Here is a 22964-nt window from a genome sequence, read left to right as displayed (position 1 = left end):
CGAGGGAAGAACAGAAAAGAACAGAGGGGAAGGGAAGAGGAGGAGGAGGGATGGTGTGTGCTGAAGAACCTGTCTTTGGCTTTGATGACGGCACAACAGTGAAAGCAGCAAAAGCAGACAAAAGTTTCTAAAACTTCAAACGAAAGCTTTTTGTAGCACAGGTCTGCTCGCTCTTTCTCCCCCAGTTCTCCATTCTTCCCCCCCCTTTTCTCTTCAAACATGTCTTTGCTAATTGCCAGACCCTGTTCTGCCCTCCGCAGGCTCTCCACTCCTCTCAGGTCTATTCAGCACGGGGGTTGTTACAGAGGGAAGGCCTAATAACGTGCTCTAAGTGGACAATGGAGCCTGCGGGGCCAGCGACAAAATCCTGGTCTTAATGAGAAAAGACTCCTCGAGCGAACAAGCAGGTCTGTCAATAGACTGGCCTATTATGGAGTTACAGGGCAGGGTGGGAGGGTGGGGGTGTATGGCATGTGTGTTCCAAGTTATCTGCGCATGAGTTAATATCTATGTGATAGAAAATAAATAAATAAATAAATAAATAAAATTAGTGTATAAAAAGGAAAAAAATACACGCGTCTAGGTATGGCAGCATGAATGCTTGCGTATTTGTGTGTGTGTGTGTGTGTGTGTGCTGCTACCCCCTGAGGGTAACAATAGTTAACAGGACTAATCCTCTAGACCGTATAATGGCCACTAAGCTGTCTATTCAGAAGTTCAGCTCCCCTGCTAACTCCTCCGATCAGGCACGAATACCCACACTCAGCCATTCACTTCCCTTTCCTTCGTTCTTTGTAAAACTTTCGGAAACTTTTTTTGTTGTTGTCTTGATCAGTATATCATTTGATTCATATCACATAGCTAATCGCATATTTAAGTATTTTTAAATGGAAATATCGTGCTGCAGTATCCCTCATGGTTTCAGCAGTTTAAAGTATTGTTTATCTGTTTAAACAGAACCCAGAGATACACTATTATCCAACTATTATATAACTTACATTATTCACAGATTTATTTGACGTACTACATGTTAGTTATCTGTTGCGCTACTCCCTCCTCTTTCTTAATCCCTCATTTCCTCCCTCCTTCTTCCCTCCTCTCCTCCATCTTCCCCTCCTCCCAGTCATTTGTAGTGTGTGTGTGTGTGAGAGACTTCACCAATTAGTTTTTTGGAGAGGTTAACCCCACTGCTGTGAGTTTGTAGCGTCATTGTTGCTCTGTGTGAGGGACTGCAAGTTATGCAGAGAGGCTCTCCGAAGCACCTTGTTTGCTTTCATTTGCAGGTGGGGTGAGGCTTTGGAGTGGCAGTGGGTGGCTGTTAAGTGATGGGGGTGCAGGACACATCTCCCATAAGGACCCACTCTGGAAACAGCGAGTGTCTCCTTGAGAGGCTTTGTCGATGCCTCTTACAATTGCACCGAGCTCTCCCTGCTAAATCACCTGCTCACATCTTAACTTGTTGATTCTCTAACAGCAGGCTGTGATCTCTAAATGTATCATTTGTTTGTTAAAAATGTATACTTTTATCTGCAGTTATCTTTTGTGGTGTCTGATGTCCAGGATGGACAGTTATCAAAAAATGTAAGTTTGGATTATGACTCTTTTTTGGTTTAAAATAGAGATTAAATTGGTAATCATGCTGACATTTTCTGTCTATTCAAAGTTAAGAGGTTAAGAGCTTCTCTTAAGCTTATACGACTGTGTAAAAACTTTGCAAAACAGAGCATCTTAAATTAAAATGTTTTGTCACACAGTAATCTCTGGTTCCTATGCTTAAAGACAGTTAGATTTAAGGGTTTTAAACCCTTTGGAAGCAATTTTATGAGTTTATAACAACCAAAATCAATAAGAATTAATAAAATGTTACTGAATTTGCACTTACCTATGTCATTGATGGTCATCAGAAGCACACAGCGCACTAATTCTTAGTACCCCATCGAAAAAACAAGATGTGGTTCCGATGTCTAGTTCGGCATAAATGTAATGCGACATGTGTTCTGTGAATTTATTAAAAATATAGATTTTTTCCAAACATTTTTTAATTGTCCATAATACAAAATGGTAGATTTTTATAGAAAAACATTTACCTTTAAGACCTTTTAAAGAATTATAACCTTAGCTCTCCACTCTTCCACTTCAAACCCAGTTTCTACAATTATATTTCCTCCAGTCTAGCTTGCTTTCATTGTGATATGTCCTCACCCTCCCTGCCTTTCAGATTCTCCCATCTTCTATCACTGTTGGACACGTCCGCCTTAATTGACAAACTGAGATACTTTAAAGCATCTCGCATCCTCAAATTTTCAGTTTCGTGTAGTTTTACCCATATCTGGGGACGGAGTGCACTTCATGATGTGAGTGATGGGGCACCAAATGATACATATAAAACCCTGCTACATTTCTTATTAGTCTCATGTTTTTCACTCAAAGGACGCTGCTGTGCCAAAACACACAGAGAGGTAACATTACACCTCAGATTAGCTGTGGGAGAGTTGCTGTGGAAACCAAGGGTGAAAATGTGTTTGCTTTAGAGTTTTGAGGAGCTGGTAAATGAAGTTAAGATCAAATTCCTTCCTCAAACAGAATTAACAGAGCGCAGAATACAGCAAAGAGCAAGACGGAGAGGATACGTAGAGGTCGAGTGCCAGTAAAACAGAAATACTCTGCATACTGAGCAGTACTGTCTTTACTCAACAGCTGTATTTGCTATTAAGTTGACTTAAAAAAAAGCAATTACAGCATTAAATTGCTACATTATAAGTTTGTCAGAACGTGTAATTTTAAAGAAAGTTACCTGCACTAAAGCTTAATGGTTTTTCCCAGCCCATTAATCTTTCTGACACACGTACGGCTCTCACCTGATAACCCAACAGTAACACATTAATACAACATCTATGAATCAACCACAATGTTAAAACTACCTTGGTAATACTTAAGCAGTCTGGATGGATACTTTGGCTCCTGTGGATCTGTTTGCTCGGCGCACACACTCTTGACGGCACTGAGATCTGTGAAGTTTGGAGGCCTGGTCAGTGCCTTGGCCTCTGAGCTGTTACCGCGCAGTTGCTGTGGTGCAGCAGGGCACACCGTCCTGCTAGTCTTCTAGATTCTTCCACAATCAAGCAGATGGTGCTTTTCGAAGTTTTGGCCATATATTGTCGATACCAATATGCATTTAGCTTCTACTACTAGCAGTAACTACATTAGAAGTAACGAGTGGGAAAGTGGAAGCAGATGTCAGTTTTCCCTAACTCTGAATCTAACTCTGACACACGACAGTGAGAGGAATGGGAGGATTTCATAGAAAAACTGTAATTTAAAGAGTTTTCAGCCTTCAGTTAGACATACCACTTACACTCTCTGTAATCATATGAAACGTGTGCTTCACTTCAGTTTTTGGGTGGATTTTCTCCTCAAAATGAGTCACTGCTTGGGCCTTGAGAAAAAGGCTTGTTGACTGACAGATGGCATCTAGTGCGGAGAATTGAAGTCAAAGCTAGCACGGGGTATTTAAGACCCATTAGGGGTCTGTGTGAGCTTTACTTGGCGTACAATCAGTAGAGAAAAAGCCATATGCACTCAGACACACACACACACACACATGGTCATACACAGATGTTAATGGAGCATGAAGGCAAACAGAAGGCAAAAGAACGAGGAGGTGAAAGACGCTCAAGAGAAAAGACGTCTCCTCTTGACTGGTAATGCTGAAGGAATCCAACTGCAGGAGGGTTTTGAGAGAAATACAAGAAGGATATTTGAGGTGGATGAAAAAAGGACGGGAAAAAAAGCAGAGAGAAGGTGACTGTGAGAAGAGTTGGTTGTAGTTTGCATGAGAAGTTAAGAGAGATAAGTATTCGTGGCTACTATTTTCCACAGACCACCTCAGTGTTAGGTAAAAGGAGATGCAGCAGATACAACTCTCCTTATCCCTACACTGCTTTGAATGCATCTCAACCTGTTAAGACAGCTTTTCCAAGACTTCCGTAGATTTTATTGTTCTCTTTTATTCTCCGGCATTGTTGACGGCTCTGTTTTCTTTTGCTGCGTCTCCCCCATGTCCATCTTCTTTCCTCCTCTTTGCTGGAAGTGAAACGAGGCAGAACGAGAGGATGTGGGACAGACAAGCGTGAAATGGAGGCAGGGGCCTCTGAGGAGTGTGCGACTGTGCTGATGTCAGTTTGCATCTGTATTTTGTCCACATTTGCCGGTGACATGTGCATGTGAGGGATTGGACAAATATTTTCCTGTCCCGTCTTGTTGACATGTATATGCAAAAAGATGCAGTAAATATATCCATGTGCATCTTAATGTTTATCGTTACAAGAAACAACAAGGTGGTAAACAGCTTTTGAAACCTGAACCCGTTCTTTCTGCTGCGTCATATCTGCCTGAACACGCACGCATACACACCAGCATGTTTACATCTCCACAGTGCCACCCTGATATCCGGAGCAACAGCTTTGTCTACTTCACTGTAAGGGCGGCGTGTTGTAACAAAAGCAGGACCAAAGAGAATGGAACAAATGTGATGCGGAACCGAACAAAATGACTGTGACAGGCGAAGAAACAGGCGCACATACACTCTTTCAACTCTGCCCTAACTTTCTGCAACTGTTGGCCGAATCAAGCATAAGCTCGTGTCATTTTTAAATGCAAAGACTTCTGGAATACAATGTAACTTATTTCTGATTTTTACCATACATTATTAAAAATTCCCAGCTGAGACTTCTTCAGTTGAGAATCTAATAAAATTATGCGCTATAATGAAACAGGTATTTCCATAAGGAGAGACAAAGGAAGGGAACTTCTCCTGGAACCAGATCCCCTGCTATTAAGGCATCTTTAAGTTCAAGAGGAGGAGGGGTAAACAACGTGATGATTTCTGGGCTCTATCTTAAAATGACAGCTTTTTTAATGTTTTGCGCTTTTTACTGAGGACCTACTTCCTGTAAGGCCTCAAATGCTAGAGTGAACACCAACTAACCTGAGCAGAAATGGTTAATTTGTCAAGTAGGTGGATGAGGTAGCGAGGGCAAGACACTGGGTTACTTGAGATTCATTTTAAGCTCTGCGCAATCACAGACACATACTTTTCTCTCTTTGCGTGTGACTCACACCAATTAAGTTGCAAACCTTGGCTGCCACTACATCCTCTTCAGATGAGGCACCAGATATCTCAATTAAAAAAATCAGAAATTTGAGAACACGAAATAAGAGGGGGCATCAGGATGGAGAAACTGACGGATGGCGAGATGATGTTGGTCTGCAACGTGATCTCATGTGTTAGCTTCTGGCCGGAAGACAGCTGCGGTCTCACACATGCAATGCAGTTTAATGAAGAAAGACTGAACGTGCAAAAACGAGCTGGATTTGCTGTCAAAGAAGTGCAGGCCTACCAGGAAACAAGCAGTCTCAGGCAACGATGTGAAACCATTTATTTGGTGTGCAGTACCACATTAAAGTTTCATGACAAACAGGGCGGAGCTGTGTGATGTCAGGAGTTCACTGCTATTACTGGGCTAATCCTGGCATTAAATCACCAGATGTTATTGAAGAAACAATAATTTTCTAAATCAATTTTCTTCATAGTCCTGCTTTGGTTTTTGCCATTTGTCATGTTTAATGTTGTGATTTGTCTTGCTTCAGTCTTCATTACGTAGCCACGGCTTGATGAACATAAATCATGTACAACCGTATTTATTCAAACATACGTTAGGTCGAGGTTTGATATCTTTCTCTGCCTGTCTTTGCGCTTTGTTCTCCAATTATGAACAGATGTCAGCTGCTATGGTTGAGCTCTTAAATCACCACAAATCATCATGTCACCCACTTGCGAACAGACCTGCATATGCACACTGACACACACGCACGTGCTCATTAAAACTCAAAACCGCATTTTTATGCGCACATGCACTGAAAGCACGCCTAAATGCAAGCATGCACGCACACACACACGACTCCAAGCCATTTCCTTCCGTCCTTTTTATGCACAGTTTCCCAATTCTGCTCCAGACATGCTTTCATTGTCATCGCATCTGGTTTAAGCTATAAATGTTCTATAATTCATTGCTCTAGTAAAAGAAAAAAAAATTCACAATATGAAAAGACAAAGTTAAAGAAAAGCGAATAAGGGAGAACAAAAGAGAAGAAACTGCACGAAAAGACTGCGGGAGTACGAAAGAGAAGCTTGCCTCGCCTTTTCAGTTTTTTTGAAGGTCACTGTGGTTTGTAGAGCAGAAAAAAAATCTTTTTTGGTTTCACTTTATTGGTGGTCCAATAAATCTTCTCACAACGACGCATGAACATACGCGCATGCAAAAGTCCTCAAATAAACAACCACACACTCACACAAACACACGCACACATTTTACTTACAAACATTTTCCAACCTACACACAATAAAAGAACTAACCCTTCAAAGAATCTTCCAATTTCCCCACATCAACAAAAGCCTGCCTTCACAAAATGCCTCTCCATGCCTTCCAACCACTGAGGCGGAGTACAGTGGGTGTTTTACGGCAATCGAATGCTAAAACATCTGGGGAAAATAGGAAACTGTGAAAATATTGGTACAAATTAAACGTGGTTGGAGGAAAATGAGCCAGCTGACTGGGGGAAGGAGGAATGAGCGCTGATATTGGGTGCTAATAAGAAAAAGGTGTTAAATGATACTCTTGGTTAGAAATTGAGAGGGAAATACAATAAGATGCAGGTGTGGGCTCATTACTGTGAAACAGACCGGTCATAAGATAATTAACACAGGACCACACAGGTAAGGAGGGGAGATGAAAGCGAAGGGGACGTGTGGTGGAAGCAAGGAAGCGAAACAGTGAGAGAACCCTTAGCAGAGCAGCAAAGTACATCAAACAGAGAAACAGGTAAAGGTCCACAGAGTAAGGTATTACAACAACTACTGCTCCATGCTCTGAGCATCCTTACCAATGTAGATTGATCCAGCTACGAAAACAGTTTCCAGAGTCTGCAAGCCACGATCATTTTCTATTGGAAACATACAAGTTACATTACCCTGCTTGGATTTTTAATTAATTACATGTACATGTACATGCATGCAAAACTCTCAAGCCAATCCTTGCTGCTCTAATGAGCTTGAAAGTCAATATATTGTATGACTGTCTACTTTTGCACAGTTTACTTTGCTTTAAGTGGAAAGGATCCTATTCTCAAGTTTTGATGTTGTAATTCACAGGATTGGTTCTCATTACCAGTGAGACTGACAAACACATAATATACATACATTTGCCCAATTAACTGTGCATAGCATGAACGTGTGTGTGCATATGTGAAGTGAGTGAAAGGGACAGTGAATGAGGGAGGGGAGAAGGGGGCAGCAGCTGCTTGCCTGGATGACCTCAGCGGCAGCTGTTGCCCCCCAACCCTTCCACCACCGCCCCCGCCCTCTGTATGCCAGCTTGCCTTTGAAGTTCAGGTCAAGACCGATGCAGCTTTGAATGCATACCGATAATAATTACAGGAAAATAAAAGGATATTTTCGACCGGCAATATGCAAATTTATGGAAAACTGGGACTGAAACTGTATTGTTGACACTATAACCGAAATTCAGACCTGTCATTTCAATGATAATAAAATCTATGCTGTATCTATAGGAAGAAAATCTTCATATTCATTGATAGATAAAACGCTGCATCATTAGGTTTTCTGCGAGTGTTGTGTTGTCTAAGATTTCAACCTGGCTCCTGTTAACTTTGGTGCATGACTTAATTTCAAATTGAAGATATACTTTTGTCCTTTTAAAACACCGAATGAATGAATTTGCATCGGAGCATTTCACTCAACCCAGTCTTTGAAGTGCCGACGCAGTATAGAGAGTACAGCTTTAGTCAGATTCTCTGGAACGCTATGCAGCCTTAATCACTCTGCTGGCATCCACTCTACTGACTGAAACCTGACACACACACACACACGCGCGCGCGCACGCACACACAGAGACACACACAAAATCGGGTGGCATGTGCACAAACTCGTGGAATGAAGCGCGCGCGCACACAGACGGGTGTGGAGGTTCACCGGCACACAGACCCAGACACACGAGCAGGCAAAGACAGAGGCTTGCATGTGTAAATGTACGCTGACACACTGTCCTTCCAACAGGTATTTTGTTTACATGGATAAGAGTTGAGGGAAGTGGTTATTTGAGTCCATGTACATAAAATAAAATACACACTTGTATTTGTGCAACAAGGTTGTCAGAGGAGTCACAGACTACTGCCTCCACATAACAGCTCACCCACCCAGACACTAACAACAATACAGCCTTCTGGGCATTGTATAGGAAAAAGAAACATGGCACAACAAAGCCTCTTTTATAGTGACATTAACATTGAGACGCACACACAGATGAGGAATTTCCATGCCTCCGGACTAACAGTTTGCATCGCCTGCACTGGTGCAACTCAATTTTACATTTACCATTTACTTGAAGCACAAAATGATTCATTTCGTGCTCAAACAGTTCTACTACGTAATTCATCCAAAGGTTCACATTGATGTCTCATGCACCAAACACTTACCTATCACAATAAGTGTGTAGTTGACATTTACGCTGCCAAACCCATTGGTGGCCTTACAGATGTAAGTTCCTGCATCGTCCATCTCCACCTCCTTAATACGCAGAGCGTGCTGTGACACCCTGAACCGTGTCCAGCCCCTGTGGATGTTGCGGCCATCTTTGGTCCACATGATGAGGGGAGGGGGGTCACCCTCCACAGGGCAGGGCAGCTTAACCGTGCGACCCAGACGTGCGCTCTGCCGATGGTTCACCCGCTCTGACACCCTGGGGGGACCTTGAGGGTAGAAGAAAAATGAAAACTTTAGTACCGGTAGTAGCATCAGCAGTAAATTCAGCCTGGTTATGTAAGACCTGAATAATTAGTATATTAGTATACTGGGCATGAATGAAGAGTGTGCAACTTGATCTACGAGAAAATGGATCATTCTGACCCCTCCAAGAAAAAGACAAAATACTACAGTTTTGAACAAATTTGTTGTTTGACAAGCTCATAAGTTAGATTATAACTTAAATACAAAATACAATCTAATTATTCCAGGAAGTTCAAGAAGTAAGTTTACTCCTTGGTAAATTTACAGTCTTAAAAGCATCCATTGGAAGCAAACACAAAGCCAATTAGTAAGTTTAATATCATTTGATATGCCACACTGACACGAAGCCAGGCATGACCTTGACCGCTCGGTAGCCGCTCTACTGTGAAATAGCACACTAGGAAAACAAAAGGGATTAAAGTAGCCTGATCGAATTGGAAAGGTGGGAGGAAATGATGGAGAGAAATGGAGGGGACAGAACAAAGAGAGGGGGGGAGAAACAGAGGAAGGAAAGAGGGAAGGTAAGAGGAGAAGTGAGGAGGAAATGAATAAGGGAATAAGGGAGTATGGAATTTAAGGGAGTAAGTCTGCGAAGAGAAAGGGAATGAAATACGAGTGAATAGGACAGGCATACAAAGAAAGACAAACAGAAACACAGAGAGGTGGAAGCAGGAGTGGCGTGGGAGTTAACTCGTTTCTGAGCATCTCTGTTTGACCTTGCATTACTCCCTTTAGGTTAAAACAATACTCTCTAAATATAGCAATAAAAACACACAGTAGGCCACCATGTAGCAAACAATTTCCCAGCAAACAACAAAAGGCAATTGCAAGAAAATCCACCCTTAAACAACTAACTTCAGGTCACGTCCTGTAGGTTAAACATGTGAAAGAAAGGACAAACGGCGGTCCATGAAAACAGCGCGCCTGACAGACGTTTATCAAATCGATGTGGCCAGATACAGTTCAAACATTTCAGGTGCGTTTAATTCATTGCCCCCTTTGATACTGCTTAAATGTGTGCTTGTCAAAAAATGATTGGTTGGCTGTCGGGAACTTCTTCTTATGCTGTTTTTTGGTTGGCTTGTGATTGTGTTAGAGGTCGTAGTTGATTTTTTGTGCAAGGGAGAAAAGGAGTAGCCTGGTGTGGGGGGTTGAGAGTGAAGAAGAAAAGGCAAAGAAGTGCAGACTGTTTTAAGTGCAATCATAAAAGGTTTTAGGGGTAATCATTATAGTAGCGATCCACTAAGAACAGTGAAAGATTGACTAGTTTTATCACAGCTGGCATTCCAGTTTTTCACTTCTGTGTGGCTGGCGTGAGAAACAGGAGCGACGAGAGCCACAACAGATTATTAAGTGCGGGGCAATCCCAAAATTAAATTGGGTTTTTGAACATTAAGAAAATACATCATTGTCCAGCCGTGGAGCATTGGCGCGCATGACATGCATAAATCATATGACTGTATTTTTAGGCTGAGTGGCATTACACAATCTATATCTCTTTATTTTCTACTAAGTGTGCCAAGTGAAAACCATGAGATGTCACAAGCACTTTTATTAAAACACACTGATTGAAATACACCACAAAAACATAGTTTCCTTACCCTGTTTCAAAATATACGCTCTTCCTGCATGTTGCTAAAGTCTTTCCAGAAAGTGCTAAGGCTAATAAACATGTCCATCTCCAGGCGGCCAACATCTGTTTACTTGTCTCTTTTCTCATTGCCCACACCTAGACGTGATTCCATAAAAGCCAAATTCCCAGTGAAGCTGTTCTTATTTATATTTATCTTTTTTTAAAGCTCTGGGTACAATTAAACAGTTACTGAACTAAGATGACATTGTCACTGTTCAGTTCAGTCTGAATTCAGTCATTTCAGCAGTGTAGGGGCAGCACGGTGGTTAGCACTGTTGCTGCACAGCAAGAAGGTCCTGAGTTCAATTCCACCATCAGGCTGGGGTCTTTCTGTGTGGAGTTTGCATGTTCTCCCTGTGTTTGAATATGTGAATGAATATGCTGCTGCAACCTGCAGACAGAGGTGTGCCTGTGGTACAAAAGCAACACCTCGTGGGGCTAAAAATGTTGCTAAATGTAGTTTGGAGCAATGACGAAGATACATAAGTGAGCTAGGCCTGGTTTAGTCGCTGACTCTGGGGGTGGGGCTTTGTGTGTAGAGAGTGAGAGCAGATTATGGGTTATGGAATGCAACACCAGATTTGTTTAAATATATAAACAAAAACAAAAAAAAACCCTTAAAAAGGCTAAGCTGGAACTAGATTCATTCCTTCACTGTGCAGCTGCAGAAGTAGGAGATGAACAAGATGAAGAAAAAAATCCTAAAGAGGTGAGAAGAGAGTTATAAAAATGGGGGAACCGTTACAGTAGTTCCTAGCTTGTGCTAACAAGGAGGGCTGCTATTTAAACATGGAAACAGGATGTGGACACAGTGATGGATGGATGGAAGTGAAATGTGTGAAAAAGACATTAGTCATACAGGTATTCAGAGGAGCCTGCTCTCCTCCAAACTCATCATTCCTGGATAGGGGAATGTGTTCGTTCATCTGTATGGCTTTCTCATTAGGGGCCCGAGAGTTCACTCTTTCTCCTTTTCCTACCCTATACATCTATTCTTTTCTTTCCTGGTAATGTGGTTACATATCGCTGGATCTCTTGGTCTGCTTTTGTTATTTTCTTCTGATATATATCTCTCTGAACACACATAAAATCCATTTTTTCTTTACTTAGTGTGTCTGAAATATTTTCCCATCTTTCTTTTTCTTGCACACATTTACCTCTTTTGATTGGTGGTATTACTGCCACACAATCCTAATTCTCCTTTGTATTTATTTATTTATTTCTATCTTTTTTCTTCCTCTAAGATTGTAATCTTATTCCCCTTACCTCTAAACTACTCCACTACCAATCTTTTTTCTTGTCCGTAACCCCCTCCCTTCATTTTCATTTCCCCTGACATCACTCTTTTCCTTTCTGCCACTCCACTTTGCTCACTCTTTTCCTCTTTCAGCACACTCATTCACGCCGTCCTCTTCGTTCACTGCAGACTCTTTTCTTTTTCTCCCTCTCCTGGCTTTTTCACATTTGCGTGCGCACACGCATACACATACGCACACTTCCTCAATTTCGTCCCCAGGGTATCACAGGAACAGGACCTCTATCCAAACCTCTCAACTTTCGACAGTTAACCTCTTCTACATCTTCCTCCTCTACCTCTAAATTTTCTTCCTTCCCACTCTCTCTCTCCCCAGTGATGGGAACACACGAACAGCAGCCTCTTTTCCTCCTCCTCCTCCCCTGCTCCCAGGTCTTTGACCACAGAAAAGTCTTTTTAAATCTGTCTCTTGGGGGTGAAACTAAAGCAAGTAAAAAAAAAAATCTTTCCTTCTTTTTCACGAGACGCAGTTCAGGTTGTCTATGTACTTCTGCACATGAGGCTCCTATTAAGTAAATGGTAAATACGCAGCTGAAAGTAGGTTTACAAAAATATAATATAAAAAAAACCCAAAACATAACCTTCAACAGGAAGAAAAGCATGTGAATTTAAATAAATATAATGCATATTTGTCTTGAATTACGACACCAACGAATGCTAACTGGGGTCAGGAGTGACTAACCATCCAGTCCAAGTCCAGTCACTCGAATAATCCTGGAGGTGTGGGTTAGAGATGTGTTGATTTACAAAAAACACAATTTTATTTCACATTGACAAGAAACATCTGCTAAATTGAACCACGGCTCATAAAAAAGAGGTCCTGGAAGACTCCGACAAGAAACATTTGCTTTGCATAAAGTAACTTTAATGGGTGGTAGATATTTATCACTTCACAGTTAGACAAACTGTCTATGAATGCAGAATTTAGTAATGAGTCATCTGCGATGTGCACAAAGAATTCATCTTAAATGAACGCACACTTTTAATGAGATAGAAAAGCAGCTATTTTCCAATTAAAGAAACTTCACTACACACCTGATGTTTACACGGACTGATGTAAACACAAAGTGTAAAAGATTCCTGCACACTGACACCATCCTAATGAAAAAATACTGAACAGGAAGCATCATAATTTGGGAATGCATTGTTGCCTATGGGTCAGAAAAGCTGAAAAAAATCAGCTTTATCAAGGTATTTTATAGCATTAGGTCACTGTGGTTGTCTGCCAGCTGAAGCCCAGTGTAGTTGAGTAAAGCAGTTGGATAGTAAGCCTAAATATTGATGTAAATTGGAAACAGACAGACTTTACTTTTCATCAGTCAGCAACACTGTAGACAGGCCAGGCAGAGCGGTGACTAGAAAGATGCTCGATGTGGACGAGGCTGTGTGTATGTTGAAAAGTGGCCCAGAATAGGGACCCGAATAACAGCGGAGTTCAACACAAATTGGAAAAGCACTAAAAACATAAAATACTGCGTAAGAAGCACAGATGGAGGCTGCATTGTTTTTAACACCTAGTTTTACTTTAGCGCTTTATTTGTTATAACTTTGCTCTTCTTTGCCGCTGGCTGATGGACATAAGCAAGCGCAGCACACAGACTGGTTGTTTGTGACACTGCCCCCTGGTGACAGTAAACATATAGATTATAGTCTGCAAAGTTATCTGTAGGCTGTCTGTAGGACCACCACTTAACCTGAACTTGGGGTCACAGGCTCATTTGTCATTTAGATAAAGACTGGACCACAGTTTACATCCAATCACTGTGAAGACCAGGTCATACTCACAGATCCCATTTACAAACTTTTTCTTAACATTGTATATAGTCAATTACAGTAATTATGAATTTCAGAGTGCCTGAGCATTACTGTCTTATCTTTTTGGGTAGTTGGCATCTTTGAGAAAATTGCAGGGCTTTAAAATGGGCTTCTCTTGCCCACAACTGACTTCCCACAATAATTTAAAGCTCCTTGAAGATAGTTTGTTTGTGCCCACATATGCATAAACAAATGCTCACCCCCTCTCTGTCTGCCCTATGGTTATACAGTACGGAGTATGTAGACAGACTGAATATGCACGTTGGGTATTCTGCAGCTTAACTACAGGAAAATATAGCCCACGTCAGACGCATGCTATTCCTGCAGGGACAGAAGCTTCCTGCTCAGAGCTGCACGATCTCTGCATGGACTGATGGAGAAAGTCTGAAGGCCAAATAAAGAAAAAATTAGTTCATACTGTACATTCTGTTCTTTCAGCAGTTACTCCCAAAACAACGGCAAATGCGAAGCTCAAGTTCCAACCTGGATGATGAATTAGTCTGTATTTGGAGCAAACACATACTTTCATGCACATTAGCTTCATCACTTTAAGCTCTTACTTCTCAAGATAAAATCAGTAAATTTATTCTGGATTTATTTTATGTAAGTTTACACTATCAACAGAATTCCTGGGCAGGTTTGGCTGTTTAGACGGACTATAGCAGTATAATCATCAGTTCTTTAGTAAATCCTAAACTACCCTCACCAAACGATGACCTTATATTCAGACAATATGGGGAATATTAGTTACTGTACTGTAGTTACTGTAAACAAATACTTAGAGTAGTACCTTAATATGCTACAAGCATTTATTTTTTTTAGCAGAAGCTATGTCACGAATAAACTCTCTTTCACCAACTACACCCAATTATCCAATAGCATATGTACTGTGGCACTATACTGACTCATTTGAATCCAGTGCAGTTCAGTTTTATTTAGACAGCGCCAAATCACAACAACGGTTGCCTCTAGGACCTTTATATTGTCAGGTAGACCCTACAATAATAAATACAGAGAAAAACCCAACAATCACATGACCCCCTATGAGCAAGCAGTTTGGCGACAGTGGGAAGGAAAAACTCCCTTTCAACAGGAAGAAACCTCCAGCAGAATCAGGCTCAGGGAGGGGCGGGGCCATCTGCCGTGACCGGTTGGGGTGAGAGAAGGAAGACATGATAAAAGACACGCTGTGAGTTATTAATTCAACAGTATCTTACTCTAATACTCCAAATCTCCACTGTCCAAGCTGGGCATATAGAGAGGTGGAGGTTCTCATGTATAATACATATTATGACACCATCATATTGCCGAGCCACCATCTACCTATGGGCTAAAATTACACATTTTAAAAGTACAAACTTAGAAATGCATCATATGACTTTAATTTTATGACAATGACGTGCAAGTTTGCTCGACAAAACATGTATTATGCATGACATTATGACATCATCACACTGCCTTGTGACTACATTTAAATTTATATACTAGAGCAAGATCTGAGCATTGCAAGGATCCCAAAAAATGGCCTCAGTCGATATAATAGTCTTGTATGTTTGTCTTGTAGTTCTTCTCTGGCTAGTTAGCCCTGATGTAACCGGCCGTGCCCCACAGAAGGTCGAGTAAACTCACCTGGTTTGGCCCCATGTCCATTATTCTATATTCGCTCTAAAATTGGACACTTATTAGCAAAATTAATGCAAATGCAATTAGTTGTTACACTCAAGTACAAACAGACTGTTTTTCTGGCTCTGGGTGCCAAATACCACGAATACACGTCTGTGTTTTCTCACGCTAACATTTTGTGATATGACACAGTGACAAATTAACTCGCAGTTCTAATGTGTTTTGTCTGGTTCTCTATTTTGCATTTGCAGAAATTCGGTGATGATTGCCAGTGCTGTGCTGTTTATTCAAATCAAACTCACGAATGCATTTCACATAAGAATTTAAAAATTACAAATTTTCTTAGCATGGTAAAAATACTATCTATAGCGTAACTAGCATGGCAAAATAAGAGCTGCAAAATATCATCAGAAGTAGAGGAGCAGCATTCAAACATGACTTTTTTTAAAGCGCTAATTTGGTCATTTTTTGTTGTGTTGTATATTTTGGCAGAATGCAGTCGCTGGGGCTGAACCTTTATGTTTTTGATTGAGAGTTCTGGTCTTTTATTGCCCCTAACGTTCCAATGGTCTTTGAGTCAGATGGGTTTGCAGAGTCCAACACAACGTTGTTGTTGGCAGGCAAGCGAGACTGGGGCGAGAGGGGAGAGCCGAGGAATGCTTTTCATGGAGAGCTCTTGACAGCGGGACACAGCGCTGATGTACCGATCAAGGTAGAGGTGTGTGAGCATGTGTGTGCATCTGTAAAATATTGTGTGTCTCAAAAGTTTGGAACGCTGCAACACAAACGAATCCTCAGGAGCTCATTGTTATTACCAGGTATGTTTGAAAAGTAACATTTACGTCTTTAGTTCTGCCCTGTACTGTAGTAAAACTTAAGATTTTAAAAACCAAACTCTATGTGTACTTTCCTGCAGTACGCTTCAGTGACAATTTGTCTGTTCTCAGGCTTAAATTACACCAATACTCACAAGTGTGCTATTTATGCCTTTGGAGAAACCTTGCTGTTATTGTTTATAAGCCATATTCCATTATCACATCCATAGTTTCTAAACTGATTATAAACCAACAGGACTTCTTTTTGCGTAAGGCCACATTTAGCCTTTCAGGCAGCTTATTGGACAGAATTAACTCACAAAAAACTGAAATCTCACTTATCCTCTTCCTTCTTTTTCACTGACACAATCGCACAAACATAAAATAAGTTGATCTTATGTTAATTGAGGCAGAAACTGCAGAGCACAAAGTGTACAATCATTTGTGTATTTCAGGAGCTTTCTCACACAGACGGACACACAGATGCTTTCTTCTTGTTCTGACCCATTCACTTCCACTCCATCAGCAGGTCAGCTGCTGCTTGTTACCCCATCCTGACAGTTAACTGTGTGCCTGAGGCTGGCACAACACTGCGGGCTGCACGACACACATACAGTCACACACTTTACGTAAACCAAAAGCATACACTTGTCTCTCTCTCGCTCTCTCACGCACACACACACAAAAGAAAAACACACAGCGGACAGAAAAACTTTGAGGAATCTGCTGAGTGGTTTGTTCAGCAACTTGATCCCCTCCGCGACTCACACCATCAGTTCCCGAGCGCACACACACACACGCACAATCAAAAGGTGTGAACTTTGGATTATTGCCTTTTCATTTTGCTTTTATAATAGATTTTACAGTTAAATTATACCGTCAGACCTTTCAGAGAGACATGATTTATTTTCTCCTACATGTTCGCACTTTCTTTCTCTTTTTACAGTCTCTGATCTGTCCTTCTCTTTGTGCTCTTTCACTATAGCCTTTCTAATAGCTAGTTATTTTGTTCCGGCTTTCCTCTCTTCTCTCGACTGCACCTGTCTGCCTTTCCCTGGAGGAAAGCTCCTCCATAATCAAAAGTAAGAATCAAGGCTATCATTTAGAAGAAACTTACCAAACAAGTTGCTCAATTACAAAAACAAGGGAAAACTTGAGGTTAAAGATTTGCCCTAACCTTTGTGAAGAAATAAACCCTCAAAACTATACCCAACAATCCCGCTGAACATGAAAACTCTTCACGGTTACCACATAATTATGGACTTCCTTCCAGAAACAACGATCAATATGATCAATGTTCAAATTTCAGATAAATGATCTGAAACCACTTGTGCAAGGTGTGAAATCTACCACCGACCGCTTCTTTTCGGGTTCATGCTCCGTTAAGAGGAAAACATTTGCTGGAGAAAAAGATATGACTCATTTATAATGACACACCCCACCCAGGAGAGAGGTATGAAAGCTATTATTTTACTTTACTTAGGTTTAGAGTTTAATAGTAATACATTTTCACTTTGTTCTACATTATGCAGCTGTGAGAAAATGAATGCTGATCAGGTTATTAAAAAGGTTGTCACTCTTCAGACGGCTCACTGGTGCAGCTGCGTGTAATCTAAGGCTCCTAGTTTCTGAACCTTACGCATATGTAATTCAGAAATGAACATATGTCTTCATTTGTAACTATACAGCATTGTATGAGTAACACATTATTGCCTAACTTCAGGCCAAAATCTTGAAAAACATGTTAAAATTCCACAGTTTAGCGTTTTTACATGGACCTTACTGACCTAAAGGTAAATGCAGTAAGTATATTAGGTATGCCCTGCAAGATATTTTCAACTGCTCCTTTATTTTTCAAGGGATCGCCACAGCGGATGGATCGGCATGTTTGATTTGGCACAAATTTGACAAAGTATGACCTTCCAACCCTCCCGTTTATCCAGGCTTGGTACTGTGAGTAAACTAGCTTGTGACGCCCTGCGTCTCCTCCCGGTCTTCAATACGTGATTTCTCACATGTAAAGCAACCAGGTCTGTGTTTCTGACAACATTAATATATACAAAAAGTTACATTCATAAGAAATGTTTAAGCAACCATTGAAATTCTGGTCTGTTGAAATATAAACAGTGGAGTAGTTTGAACTCATAGAGAAAAGACAGAAGATACTTGAACATGGAAAAAATGGTATAAGAGGCCTTTGGAGGAAACATGACTGTAAAGTTCTGCAAACCAACAAGAACCTGAGAGCACTTTAAACCTTGAGCATTCTTTTAAAGCTTATAAAGGGCTTTATGAAAACCACATCATGCACAGTATGCACTTGTGAGAGTGGGTGTGCAGGAATACTGTGGGCTAACTACATAACTGCAGACTCAGGGAAGTGAAGAAAAGTACAGTAAGTTAGAAGAAAAAAAGAAAAGCACTGTGTGAAAGCCAGCGGAGAGGCACCACTCGCGCAGAGTTAAGGGATGAAGCCATGGAAGGATGAACAGAAAGCAAATAATCCACATAAACAGCTACCTGCTAACATTTGAGGATTTACAACTAAGCTGCAGACTGGACGTGCAACTGACATTTTAATGACTACCTGGGGTAAAACTGTGAGAGAATATACTTTAGCCTCTGTAACCCTGTATTTTCTTCGCAACCTGTGAGTTAAAAAGGAAAAAAGAAAAGGTAAAGATTGACAGTGCTGGAGAAATCTTGCAGTCCTGACTTGTTGGAAAGTGATCGTGTAGTTGCTCACGAATGCACAAAACTATGCCCCTCTGTCACTTCTGTCTTTGAATTGCTGGAGATAAAAAGAAGACAGGAAGTACATTAAGATACCGTGTCTATCTCCTGTGACGACAGGGTCTCCAAAACATCCACGTAGCCTGATAAGGTTTGTTTACACAGTTTATGCATGTCATATCTAAACACTAAACAATAGATGCTAGGCCTCAACGAAGGTTAAAGGCCACAAACTTCTAGTTTAGTGTGTGTATTTTTATGCCTTCAAAGTTCAATATCTCCTAATCAGAAGGTTGTCAGCTCAATAACAGCCTGCTCCAGTATTCCAGTGAGTAAGAAATACTGTCTGCTTGAATACTTTAACTACTCAAATAGAGTAAAAAGTATTACCACCATTCCTGGCTGGCCAGTGCATGGTGCAAAGTAAAACACAGAGATGTGCTGAGCCTGAATATGATGGCACACTCAGCTCACTTTCATCCTGATTCAAAACAAACATTTATTTGGTTTTAATAAATGTAACATTGACTTAAAAAGAAAACAACTGTTCAAAAGTTTCAGATCATTTCACTCCAACCTTCAGTACTGAACTCAAACAAACATTCATTAGGCTGCAAAGCCTTTTCCCCAACAGAACAGGAGAGCAGGTGGTCTGATTGTATGCAAGGAATCCAAGGCTGGGGTCAATTTACTTATTTAGTCACAGTCAGGTTACAGTCACTGTGAACATAACTTTGCAACGACCCAGGCACCAACAAAAGGAACACTATTTACACGTACAGTACGTGGCAAAAAACATTCATTTATAGTCTACAAATCTCTGTAAAATAGCCACTGTAAATATATACATCTGTATCTTGTGTGTCTTTTTGTGTTACGCCTTACAGATAAGCCAAGACATAGTTGACGTAAGATAAGAAATAGTTAACACGCTTGATTAGGTGCACATTTGGGTGAATGTGTGTAAAGCAAAGCGATGTCCTCGACCTGGCATTTATCAACATTCTGGAGGCAGACACTGTAACTCATTAACAGCGAGTGATAACGAATGCACACACACACACACACACACACACACACACACACACACACACACACACACACACACACACACACACACACACACACACACACACACACACACGGTACCACCTGTGTTAAGCACCTGATTTCAGTGGTAGAAAGCAGACTATTTACTCTAAGGGAGCCATCCATATTGACATAACTATAAAAACAAGAGACGAGGGATAAGCGAGGGCGCAAGAAAGAGAGCAATAGTCATAAAAATAGCTTATAGCTCCCCATGTTGTGAAAGGATGAAGATTTAGACAATTCAGTGATTTCAGAGCGATTTGTCATAAAACATAAAAAGAGAATTTGGGTATTTCATCATTTCCATTACACAATATTGTTGGTCATCATCGCTAATGTAAGAAGATAAAACTCTACCATGCCAAGAAAAAACAAAAAATCCAAGAGCAACGATTCCCGCCACCTTTTTCCAGACTCAAGTTCATTTAAAGGTGAACTGAAGAAATGACCTGTAGTCAATGCAATACAAAGGCTTATGCATTGAAGACTCTGTGAAGGCAACGTCAGTGCTGAATGGTTTAGCGACATATGCTGCCATCCTGGCAACATGATTTTCAGGGAAAGTCTTGGTTATTTCGGCAAGACCGTGCCGTATCTGCACATAGCATAACATCAATGGCTTCATAATAAAACAGGCTGAGCGGTGAACTGACCAGACTGCAGTCCAGACCTGTCAGCAGTTAAATGACTCTCACTCAGGCAGTGTTTTGTCCAAAAGTGAGAAGCCTACTTTGTTAAGGTGACAGAGTGGAGTTAGAAGTAAAGCTCATCAAATTAATACTTACTTGGTTATCACTTAAATAAACATGTCTTTTCTTTCTATTTGGATTTGTTTTGTACTCGTCAGTTTGAGCATCACACTTTGAAGATCAGCGATCCAGCACTCATCTTTTTCCCTCCTTCATCATCCTGCATTTCCTCCTCTCCCTCACATCTTTCCACCTCCTCCTCCACCTGTGTGTTTTCTGGTTCATTGGGTGGGGAGTTAAACATTCCAAGCATGCACATAACACACACACACACACACACACACACACACACACACACACACACACACACACACACACACACACACACACACACACACACACACACACGCATGCATGCACACACAAATTCATGCCCCCCTCCCACATTCCACACCAATCCTCAGCCATGACTAAACTCCATTTGTTCAGCTCTGGTCACTGTCTTAGTCCACTGCTTGTGTTTGAGAGAGGGGATAAGGTGCTTGTGTGAGATTGCATGTGCTTAAGCCATAGTTCTTTTTGCTAATCTCTTCTTGTCAACTGACATCTAAATGTCCCCCAAAACCATAAAAAAAAAAAATTACCCCAAATAAGTTAAAGCCTTTGTAAGCGGCTTGTTGTTGCAACATTCTTGCCTGTGCTGGATTATGGTGATATTCTATATATGAATGCTTCTGCTCAATGTCTTCGAATGGTTGATTCTGTGTATCGTGCTTCTCTGAGGTTCATCACTAACCGTAAATCTCAGACTCACCACTGTGAGTTATACTCTCAGGTAGGACGGCCTGCTTTGGTAAGTCGGAGGAACTCTCATTTATACAGTTTTATATATAAGGCGATACTTGGGTTGCTGCCTTCTTATCTATGTTCCCTGCTTGTAATGAAACATGCTGGTCGGTATTCTCTTCGTCCGCATGGCTACTTGTTGCTTTCTGTTCCATTTTCCCGAACTGAACTTGGTAAAAGAGCTTTTGTCCATTTAGCACCCTCGGCTTGGAACGAACTGCAGAACGACTGGAAAATGACTGAATTCATTTCATTAAGTGCTTTTAAATCTAAACTACGAATCCTTGAGGCCAAGTCCATAACATGCAACTGTTTCAATTAGATTGATTGTCATTTTAACAGATTTTTTATTTTTATTTGAATTTTATTTTATTTTGTTTGTATTCTTTCACTTATTGTTGCATGTGTGTTGTTGCTGCCTGTGTTTGAGTCATTTCTGTAACTGTGAGACATCTGCTGCTGCCTATCTTGGCCAGGTCTCCCTTGAAAAAGAGGTTTTTAATCTCAATGGGATCTTCCTGGTTAAATAAAGGTTAATAAATAAATAAATAAATAAAACACGACTGAAACAAGACTGGTGGTCTCAGTACTACCGTGGTGTATGCATGTTCCACACTTACATCTTTCCAGTTAAAACTTAAAAGCTAACATTATCTTAATCTTGCGAAGCTCAACATAAAGTTGACCAAGTAGCAGTATTTTAGTGATGTTTAAATGTAAGTAAATGGATCTCACTCATTCGTGTATTTTCATCTAGCACAGTAAGAAGTAAAAGTAGTCATTATGCTAGTTTAGTCTGAAGCTTTTGTATTCTATAATTTGCAGCTTGCAGGTTTAATCTACAGGTACATAACATTTCTGAAATGTTGCATCATGCTTATAGGTAGCTCGAAGTAGCAGATGAGTGTCTCCAAAGTTATGAGTGTCTCTAGTGAGCTTTTTATCAAGACAGTTTTATCAGGGAAAACCCTCTGACATGTAATGTCTCAATATTAACATTGATTGTTATTCTCTCAATGACAAATTCAAAAACTGTGGTCAAAATGTTGCCATAGGAGGATTCAGTGGCACTGATCAGGTCAATCAAAATAGCATCAAGTACATAAGAAACTCTATAGAAGAACTGACCCGAGCTTCTTAGTAGATAACCTGTTTTAGACAGTAAGGATAATCAAAATGTAAATTGGTACCAGTGATACTGACCTCTTGAATCAAGAGGAACCAGTTGAGTCTGTCAATCATTATATAGTGACGTTTAAAAAAAGACCCTAATATGATAAATAGAGTTGATTATATATAAAAGCAAGAGGATGAAGATGTGTTTTAGAGACAGTCCGATACACACTGTCAGCATACTCCATTACTGACAGGTCTAACATTGCATGTAAAGCAGCATCTGGAAATATCCAAAAGGCAAACACCAAAAGTACGTTTTTCAAAACATAATCAATATGTGGTGTAAAAGAAACCTCAGCTCTCTTTCTTTTACAGACGCAGGATTATGGTCCTTTTATTCCATCTCGCCCAAATTAGAGACTCG

The 22964-nt window shown here is 40.7% G+C and overlaps 1 protein-coding gene across 3 annotated transcripts in view; it reads right to left on the bottom strand.

Moving 5' to 3' along the window:
* Nucleotides 1-22964, bottom strand: part of fgfrl1a (fibroblast growth factor receptor like 1a) — a 66787-nt gene that overhangs the window by 31865 nt on the left and 11958 nt on the right. For 2 of the 3 annotated variants that reach the window (XM_026182139.2, XM_080304457.1), the window contains exons 3-4: nt 8554-8826; nt 6943-7002 (exon numbers count right to left, since the gene is read on the bottom strand). In XM_026182139.2, coding sequence (XP_026037924.1) covers nt 6943-7002; nt 8554-8826 — 333 coding nt within the window. The remainder of the gene's footprint in view (nt 1-6942; nt 7003-8553; nt 8827-22964) is intronic. The other variant, XM_080304462.1, reaches the window with a different exon arrangement.

Source organism: Astatotilapia calliptera, chromosome 2 (genome assembly GCF_964374335.1).
Source record: "Astatotilapia calliptera chromosome 2, fAstCal68.1, whole genome shotgun sequence".
Classification (NCBI taxonomy): domain Eukaryota; kingdom Metazoa; phylum Chordata; class Actinopteri; order Cichliformes; family Cichlidae; genus Astatotilapia; species Astatotilapia calliptera.
This window is presented reverse-complemented; position numbering and strand designations above follow the sequence as displayed.